This window comes from Gossypium hirsutum, chromosome A09 (assembly GCF_007990345.1).
Source record: "Gossypium hirsutum isolate 1008001.06 chromosome A09, Gossypium_hirsutum_v2.1, whole genome shotgun sequence".
Lineage (NCBI taxonomy): Eukaryota > Viridiplantae > Streptophyta > Magnoliopsida > Malvales > Malvaceae > Gossypium > Gossypium hirsutum.
This window is the reverse complement of record NC_053432.1, coordinates 3,587,172-3,596,953: the sequence shown is the minus strand read 5'-3', so window position 1 is coordinate 3,596,953 and position 9,782 is coordinate 3,587,172. Positions and strand designations below refer to the sequence as shown.

Genomic DNA, 9,782 nt, shown 5'->3' with positions numbered 1-9,782 from the left:
ATTCATTTCAGAAACAAAAAAAAGTCTAACCTAGATTGGAGTTGAGATCAAGCCATATCAAATCAAATCCATATCATCTAAGTACAAGAGTTTTCTTTCTTTTTCTTTTTTTTTTCTTTTTTTTTTATTTTTATTTTTGAAATGTATTATGAAGATCTCAATAACACGAATGTTAAGTTTAGTAGAGAATCACTTTATTCTCCTAAAATTTTCATACAAAATAACTAATACCAACACATGTAAATGTTGAGAAATTAAAAAAAAAAAAACATTTTGAGAGATAATCACAAACTCCACTTGAGAAATATTTTGAATCCTTGAAAATGAAATATTTTGAAAAATACAATATTACGATAATAATAATAATAATAATAATAATAATAATAATAATAATAATAATAATAAGCACCATTTTTGCAATCATATGTATAGAGTTTCTTCAAAAAGATGGAGAAATGGATAGGTCACTCAAGCCCCTTTTTAAAAAAAAAAATTCTTGAATTAGCTTACATTTATATAAAATATTTTTAATAGTAAATAAATTTATTGGATTAATTGAAATTTAAAAAAATAATTTATCAAAAATCTGGTTCGAATGATCAAATCTATAAAACCTAATAAATAAATCAACCCGAACAAATTTAGAAAGAGTAAATTACACAATTGATCACCTGAAAATTTTTATTTTAGACACTGAAAATAAAAAATCTAAAAATTAGACATTTTCATTCTCAACTTTAATAAGCTTTCATTTTAGTCACTTCCATTAATTCAATGTTATTGTACACTCATTTTAGCCTGTTAACATTAATAAATTTTTATTTTGGTTAATCGTTTAATTTTAATCTTTTTCAGAAAAAAAAAACTTAAGTTTTAGAGATACAATCTAAATTTTTCTTCATATTTTAACCCTCTTTAAAATCACAAATTTTTCCCTAAGAAAACCTAGAGTTTTTCTCTTATTTTTACCCAAAAAACTAAAAATCAATTCTAAAAATGTAAAAAATTGAAGTTAAAAAAGATAAAATGATTTTTTTTCTAGAAACCTAAGTAATTTTCTGTCAAACCTTGAAAAAATTAGAATTAATTCCAAAAAAAATAAAGAAATTTAAAATTGATCTTTCCTGAAAAAGTCTAGATAATTCCATGTAAAATCTCATTTTTTTTCCCTTTTACCGAAAAAGTCATTAATTTTAAAAAGAAAAAATAATTTCTCTTACAAATTCAAGTTTTTCCTATAAAATCCATGTAATTTCATATAAAACCTCAAAATTTTCCTTTTTACTAAAAAATTAAAATTAATTTTTTAAAAAAATCAACTAAATGACCAAAATGAAAACTTATTATTAAAGTTAAATGACTGAAATGAATGTACAATAACATTGTTTAACAATAAGTGACTAAAATGAAAAGTTAATAAAGTAACTAAAATGAAAACGATTGTTGTCGACAATGCCCAATTTGCACAATTTGCAGATTTATTTTATTTTTGGTGTTCAAAATAAAAATTTATGAGAATTGAACTTATTTTTGACCAATTTTGAGGCCAAACCTTCATAGTGACAGGCTAGACATTAATGGAAGACATGGCTACAATCATATAAACATGTCTGTATCACTTATTTAAGATGTCTTGCAAAAGAAACTTTAGAATTGCACGTAATTGATAGAATATGGCGGGATACGTGCTCTATGATTGAGGTAGAATCTAAGTACTTAATTCCATGCGTATTTATTTCAATATATGGTAATGCAATCACCATCACTGTGAGAATATATAATTTTTTTGATTCTCCAATCTAATCCTAATCTTGTTCCCAAGAATCATGGTACTTGTATTTATAGTGAGCATCATGTTCTATGTTAATATTCAGATAAATATGTCTCGAATATTAATATTAAATATCTGCTTAGGACGTAGATTGCATTTGACCCCTCTACTAAGAAAATAGACAATTTAATCTTTATACGTTAAATCAGAGAGTAGCCTGATCCTCCTATGAAAAATTTCTTCCGTTCTTACAGTAAAAAAAATGGACTTTGTACATTAACATGATGTACATGTGACACGCCATATATTGTTGTTTAGTTATTTCGTCGATCACGCCAGTTTTAAATAGTACAAGTGAATAAATTTTTTAATAGAAATGGAAAGATTAATTTACCCATTTTTTAAGTAGAGGAGACAAAATACAATCTAATTCCTAGTACAAGAGTTGCCATAGTACTTTTGCCTCAACATATCTTCATAACTAACTTTAAACTTGAGATTTCTTCCTACGGAGCTGGAAGGGCAAGCAGTAATCTTGACCCCCAAATGGGTAGAATTGATTTTAAATCCCTTTAGAAATTGTAAAAATATAAATTAGTACGGTGGTATAATTGCATTCTGACCCTCCCAAACATTTATAATTTACTACTGGCCCCCTAGAACCCTGTCAAAAACTTCAAGTTCGGCAGGGAAATGCAAGATGGGAAAGATCTTGTAACAGATCTTTGCTCCAGTTGTCGTCAGTTGTTTCGACTTTTCATTTCTCTTTACATATCCATCCATGTTCTACACATATGCTGAACGAGTATCTGTAACCGGCACTTATCTCTAAAGCAGAATGTACAAAGTCAACTCCTTGCCTAAATTCACCAAATATCTAGATTTCCTACTTCAAAGATATCAAGGAATCTAATGTATCCTGACACCGGTATGTTTATTTTCTGGTGTTACAACTCGTGAATCCGGATCATCAAGCCATCATTTTTGCTTTAATCCAGCACATTTTGCCATATGATAAACACGATACACATACTCACGAGATTGAACCATAGCTAAACCGAGACAAGCTAATGCAGACAGAAATTAGATAAAACAAAAAATAAGGCTTGAGACCACATACCGTTTTTGAATTCCGGTTCCAAAATCAAATTTCACAGTTTAAACCGATGAAGAACTAGCTGGACAACAAACAGAATAATAATAATAAGTTGCCAATTAACCGTAAAAAACGAAAAGAAAGGAAAGGAAACAAGAGAAGTTACCTCTGCCATGAAGGTATCCAGTCAAATGAGTCCGGCATGTCTGCGGAAAAGCATTTAACACCCTGGGGCATCGGCTAAATGGCAAACCAAAACTTTTACTACATAGTATCTTGCCGAATCAAGCACTTTCCGGATAAGTTTAGTTGAATAGTCACCATAAGCATTAGCAATCAACATATCAAAAGAAAGTATTTTAATCTAATATTGAAAAAGTTTCAAACTTCAATGATCAACAGATGTAAATTATCATAAAAGAAAAGATTATTATATTCTCCACTATAATCAATTGTATATAATCCTTACAACTTATAGCCATAAGAGCTTATTTAAACTAACCAGAGAAGGCACTCTCCTCTCTGCATTATGACTAGTTTTCTGTATTTGCTTTTAATTCATGTTTCTACCAAATCCTACTTCTTGACCTTTCTTTGCTTCCTCGGCCCCGGAACTTCCAATCTACCAACAGAACATCCACACCGAGCTTGAAACACGAGCACTGCTCTTCCGTTAACCGGCGCCATCTTCTTTAACTCGGTTTCTAATTCCTTATGATGATCCGGGGGCAACTCGAAGAGCCCTCTTTTAGCACCATCTTTAACCAAAGTGTTGGAGTTCTTAACACACTCTTCGGTTTCCAATTGGATATCGAATTCAGCCGCTTTCCTAAGACCTCTACAATTAGGGTTCCTGCATTTCCTATTTGTACAGAGAAGCAAAATCCAAGTAGCTATGGCAGCACAAGAAAAACCTAGTCCTATAGATGCATATATCATTGGAGTTCTCACTATTTCTTCTTTAAACAAATAAAGGGCAGCTTCAATCAATTCAATGAGTTTCAAAGACATACACTTTATAGTTGGGAACAACAAGAATCCACAAGCAGCAATCACAGCAATTAAGATGAATACATCAATGGCAGCAGATCTTGATCTTTCACAAGAAGGAATTTTTAAACAACTTGGTGAATTGGTGGATACCTTTTGTTTCCTTGACGATGATGATTTGGAGTTCATCAGAAAATCATTTGAATTCACGGAATTTGCCATGATTGAAGCCCGGTCAACGGAGTTGCAGACTGAGATTGAGCTAAGGAAATTGACCATTTGAAACCAAACCCAGAATTTTAAATTGAAAAGGGAAAAAAGAAAGGAAAATTGAAACTCTTATCAATTTTCCTTCAATCCAAACACTAAATCCAAATTCAAACCCACCTCATACGAACTCAAAAAGCAACCAACTTTATTGTTTCCACCTCAAAATCAGATGATTTTATTAGTCCACAAATGATTATTTCCTTCAAGAAACAACCAAATGAATGGAGATTTTCAATCCCAAATTGAGATTTGAGATTGAATAATGAGAAAAAAACTTGAATTGGGACTTAAATTAATTTATATCAATATAGATAGGAAGGAATAAAGGAATAGTCCTTTTTGACCTTTTCCATTGTCTTAAAAATTTTAGGGTTAATGTCTGATATTGCATTTGTCACTCAATTTTGCCGTTTACTCTTGCACTAAACATACTTTAGTTTGAATTTTTTATTTAAAATAATTAGACAAAATTTAATAAACAAAATATTATTATTTTATTTTAATACTTAAAAATAATAAATTGATATGATACTAAAAATTAATAAAAAAATTATTTATAAGAAGTAAATATAATGCAAGTTTTTCATTTTTAATTTAATTTATTAATTTATTATTTTTAAAAATTAATTTATTGTTAGTTATAAAAAATGAAATATTTTCAACAATATATTTCTTGTTAAATTTTGTTTTCAAATCATCAAAACAAACTAATATTAAGTAGTAAAATTTTAAATGATAAATTTTAATTAAAAAATTCAATAATTTAAAGTTTAATGGAAAATTTTAATTACATAAAAATTATTTAGACAAGTTTAAGTATATTCCCAAAATATAATAGCAAACATCAATTAAAATAAAGTATATTTCAATGTTTACAAATAATATGATGACAAAGTTGCATTTTAACCTAAAATATTACTAATTTATTTATCACAATGGACATTTTACTTAGGATGACAAATTTTAAACCCCTAATAAATTCTGAATCAATCCGCTTTGAATTGAGAGATTTTTTTATTAAAAAAAGTGAATATGGAGCGGGACGAGATAAATTTTTCTTTTGGGCAATGGGTATGATATTTTTAAAAAAAATTATGTTTAAATATTTACTTAACTTTAAAAGGATTTGAAATATTAAAAATAAATAACAAAAATTAAATTAAAGAAGAGTGGGGTAGGAGGGGAGGGGAAAGGATATATTCTCCTAACATTCATGGAAGTGGTAGCGGTTTTTAAAGAGTATACTAATTGTGGAGAAATGATGAATTTAACCGTATTCACCCCATCTTGACCCATTCCCATCCTTAATTTTACTAATTAATTTTTTTTTCTAATTCTACGCATTTGTTATAAATTTTTTTTATTTTTTAAATTTTTTTATTTCGAAAAATTCAATCTCTCTATCCATCTAATTTAAAATAAAACCCAATTAAAATAACTATTTATTAAATTTTATTAAAATTAAATATGTTTTATTAATTGAAATTTAATTTTTAAATATTAAAATTTTGATAAAGTTATTAAAAATGTTTAGAATTTTTAAATTAGATAAGTCATAAAAAAAAAAGAGAGGGGTTAAAACTGTGATTATGGTTGAAACTTAGAATTTTAGTTAAACTTGATTATTCTTTTTAGTCAAGTTGAAAATCATATTCTTTTTTGAAACATTATAATTGACTTTGAAATTTAATTCAATTATTTCTTACTTATTTTCAAAAAATATCTAATAATAATGAAAAAAAAAAGTTCAATATTATATTCTTACCAAAAAATTTTAAATTCAAATAATAATATTGCCAATAACATGGTGCTACATGATAAGGAAATCTCTCTTATAAATATCTCAACACATAATATATGAAAGATCTCTCTCCCCCGAACACACTCAACCCCTTAACTTGTATACTCAACCTTTTCTTCTTCTAGTTCCTATCTCCTCCTCCCTCAGTATTTTCGGTTATTCGCTTATCACAAGTAAATCAACCCCTTAATTATGAGTGTTAGATTAATATTAATATTTATTTATTTAAATTTAAATGAAATTTGAATAATAAATAATAATTTAAGATAAGCCTTCAAAAATAGTAATACGCGTAACGTAGTCATTTTTCATGTTTTCATAGAGATACGAAAGAAAGAGAGAAAATGCGGCAACACGTTTTCTTTTTCAACTCCGTCTTTGATAGGCTTCAATGACTTTTTCTTTCATACGCCAGCATTAATTCAATGTTTTTCAAAACCCTAATGCAAGCCCCCATATTATTGTCAACCACAAAATGCGGAGATAATTGCTTTTCAAACCTATGACGTCCACCTATCCACATAGGTGAATGCAGTTCGGAAGCCCCTCGACTTTTTTAAATTAGTCTTTTTTTTATTATTATTAAATAAATTAATTTAATCCTTATTTTATCAAAAAGAATTAGATAAGATCAAATTGAAATACAATTAATATTTACTGTATAAAGAATATCATTTATTATTTAATAGAGTTAATATATTTGAAGTATATATGATTTTATAAATATAAAATTTTTTGTTGGGAATTGAACTGCAATTGAAAAAATTAATTTTTAAGATTTTTTTTATTCAATAAATGTTAACTTTGTTATAATTTGGACTTATTGAATTTCTTTTTAATAGTATAAGGACTAAATTGATCCATTCAATAATAGATGGACTAATTTGATATACTCCCTATAATACAAGAACTTCCAAGATACTTTAATCCATATCTATCCTATGTTCAAGTTTTTAGTTGACTTTGTGTCATAAGTCAACCGAATAATTATTGAATTGAAAACTATTGAAATTATTTTTGTTTTTAAAAAATAAATATTATTATAATAATACCTTTTGTTTTTCAAAAATAATTTACATCCTAAAATAAATTCACCAATCATTAGATTTAAACTTAGGTCATCAAGATTCTTAAAACATCCAACTTTACCATTTTAACCGAGGGCTCATGTGGTTTTCAAATGAATTTTTTATAATTATATTTTTACATAAAAGAAATTTCACCCATATGAGTATGAGTATATCATAATCTAATAAAATATAATTCAACTTAGGAATTAAAATACAACTTCAAATCTTAAAAAAATTTAAATTCAAACCTTGAAGAAGGTATTGTTCAAAAGAACAATTATGAACCAAAAAAAAATTTAATATTCATCGCCGATAAAATTAAAATATAGAATAACTTAACACAATTTAAAATCAAAATCACATGACATTTTAAATGATTATAGGTCTAAAAAACCCTTAAAATTTTTTTAAAAAAATCAATAAAGTCGCTCAACTTTATTGGCACTTAATTGAATCCTTGCTACTAACTCAGAAAACCAATTAACCCCTTTTTTTAACAATTTTCTTCTTTAACCTATTGACCATTAAAACCAACTAATAGACTTATCAGATAGTGACACGTGCTAACCCTATATTTAATATTTCAATTTCCTAATAAAAAGTATTAAAAAAACATATAAAAACTTATTCAACTTATCAAAAATTATATTAAAATCATACTGATATTTAAGATTCTTATTGTTGGACAATACAAATGTTAGAGAAACAAAAAAAGATAAATATAAATAAATATTTATATAAATAAAATATAGATAGAACAATTTATAATTAAATTGTGAAATACGAGAATCAAACAAAACGATGATAAAAAGAAATTGAAATAAAGAAGAATAGAGATTTTATGAAATGTTGAGGCTTGTGAAACACAATTTCATTAAGACAGATTCGACCGCTTCTACGGTACTTGGAGAAACGTTGGTCGAATGTCTCTCAGGATACAACAACAGTGATCAAAGTAGTAGCACTTCTACAACGATCAATCGAACGAACGTTGCCTTTTTCTATCACCGGAACGTTTGAAAAATACAGAGAGGAAAAAGAAGAGTTTTGAGAGTAAAAGAGTTTCAATGTGAGAAAGTATGAGAGTGTATAAATTTCTACAGAATACATAGCCTTTTATAGGCATTTAAGATGGTGAAAAATTTGGAAATAACCATAAAATCTGGTATTAAGGGAGTAAAAAAATCAATTTGATTTAAAAATTAAATCAAATTTATTGGAATCAGATATTATCCATATATAAGCAGATTATGTATGTTGAGGAAAAATAAATTCGTGTTGGGTTAAAAGATCCACAGGCCCATTTTGGCCCAATTGGTCCAGACATTTCGCTTCGCCCACGTCGTGCCGGTGCGCCCCAACCCCGTCGGGTTTGGACCTGCGCCCCTACGCGGGAGGCAGGGTTACAAGCTTAGTTATTCAATTATCTTCAAGAGAGTTGACGTATATAAACACATCTCACACTTGGTATTTAACCAATATGGGATCTAAGCCTTTACTTTTCATCAACAATATTTCCAAGTAGCTTACTTTGAGCATCAATTTATCATTCATCACTCAACTATTTTGAGTATATGATATAAGTTGTAAAGTTCTCATGGAAAAGAAGCCATAATTATATGATTCAACTCTCCACCTTTACTGATTGAGAATATGCCTCAAAGTTTTCATAAAATGCAATTTTTCCAACAACCCCCCACATGAATGAAAATTAATAGTTTTATCGAAAAATATTGACTCGATGTGGTGATAGAATCTACAATCGTTAGTTGCATAGGATAGGTAGGTATCCACCCTTGAAGCTTCCCTTGCAAAAGTATATTTACTTTACTAGCTGACCAGTAGATGTGATGTCCTTGAATTGTTCTGCCTTTTGTATAAACGATGATATACCTCACACGATTACCTCCTTGGCAAGGTTTTAGTTCTCATGAGTATGTTCATATAGCCATGAATATCTCTTGGTTCTGCAAGAGTTTGAGAGAACTATGCCCCAATAGTCTCCTTAAAACGGCCTTACTTCCCTCTCACATAGGTGACTTATGTTGTTCAGCTGACTGAAACACACAATGGTCATTAAAAGCATTGCCATTTTAGTCACTGTTTACATCTTAGGAACGAACTTGAGATAAGTACCCCCACAGTGACCTTATAAGGTCTTTGCAATTAGGTTGTCCCTTTGAACATAAATCTTGGGATCTCTAGTCAATTAGGTAGGGTTTTCCTTCACATAGTGCCTTCTATCTTCATGGGCTTTAGTCACATTCTTTTCTATGTTTTAACAACATGATTTCATTTTAAGCCTTTGGTTAACTGATCTGCGATGTTATCTTTTGATTTTTTTTAAATCAATATAGATAACTTCATTTGATATCATTTATTTAACGATATTGTGTCGACGACTCATATGTCTCAACTTACCATTATATGTTACGGTAGCAAGACACCCCCACACTTTCAAGTGGTTGTAAGATGGTTTCCTACATTTCCATAACTCATGTGGTGTCTTGTCCCTTTTTTTTTTGTGGGATATCTTATTTAAAAAGGTAATTAACTCATAGAAATGCTCCCCCCATATTTCATATGATAACCCAGAGCTTTTTAGTAGTGCGTTCATCTTTTCCTTTAGAGTCTGATTTTCTACTCGGTTACTCTATTTGAAGAAAGTATGGTGGTATTATTAAGTTGTGTACAATATTCAATTCAACATATCCACCACCAGGATCACTTAATCTTTTTACTAAGTTAGTTTTCAACTTCTTGCTTATAGAGAATAAAATTCTC

The 9,782-nt window shown here is 28.5% G+C and overlaps 1 protein-coding gene and 1 long non-coding RNA gene across 5 annotated transcripts; both read right to left on the bottom strand.

The window, feature by feature from the left end:
- Positions 1 to 2,148: 2,148 nt before the first annotated feature.
- On the bottom strand, positions 2,149 to 3,026 carry LOC121206621 (uncharacterized). The gene is made up of 2 exons (XR_005901686.1): positions 2,892 to 3,026; positions 2,149 to 2,599 (listed from the first exon to the last, which is right to left on the bottom strand). It is a non-coding gene; the product is annotated as an uncharacterized lncRNA (long non-coding RNA).
- Positions 3,027 to 3,276: 250 nt separating this feature from the next.
- Positions 3,277 to 8,090, bottom strand: LOC107888586 (uncharacterized protein At5g19025). 4 transcript variants are annotated; one of them, XM_041077654.1, is made up of 2 exons: positions 7,938 to 8,090; positions 3,277 to 4,108 (listed from the first exon to the last, which is right to left on the bottom strand). In XM_041077654.1, the coding sequence occupies exon 2, from the start codon at positions 4,077 to 4,079 to the stop codon at positions 3,444 to 3,446; it is 636 nt and encodes a 211-aa protein (XP_040933588.1). In that variant the 5' UTR covers positions 4,080 to 4,108; positions 7,938 to 8,090; the 3' UTR covers positions 3,277 to 3,443. The 4 variants fall into 4 exon arrangements, with proteins under 4 accessions (XP_040933588.1, XP_040933587.1, XP_040933585.1 ...); XM_041077653.1 differs by lacking the exon at positions 7,938 to 8,090 and adding an exon at positions 4,245 to 4,471; XM_041077651.1 differs by lacking the exon at positions 7,938 to 8,090 and adding an exon at positions 4,245 to 4,411 and having other exon boundaries at positions 3,277 to 4,119.
- Positions 8,091 to 9,782: the final 1,692 nt, after the last annotated feature.

What these genes read in the sequence shown, in the direction of transcription:
- LOC107888586 (XM_041077652.1), bottom strand. Translation starts at nt 4,136, where the DNA reads ATGGTCAATTTCCTTAGCTCAATCTCAGTCTGCAACTCCGTTGACCGG.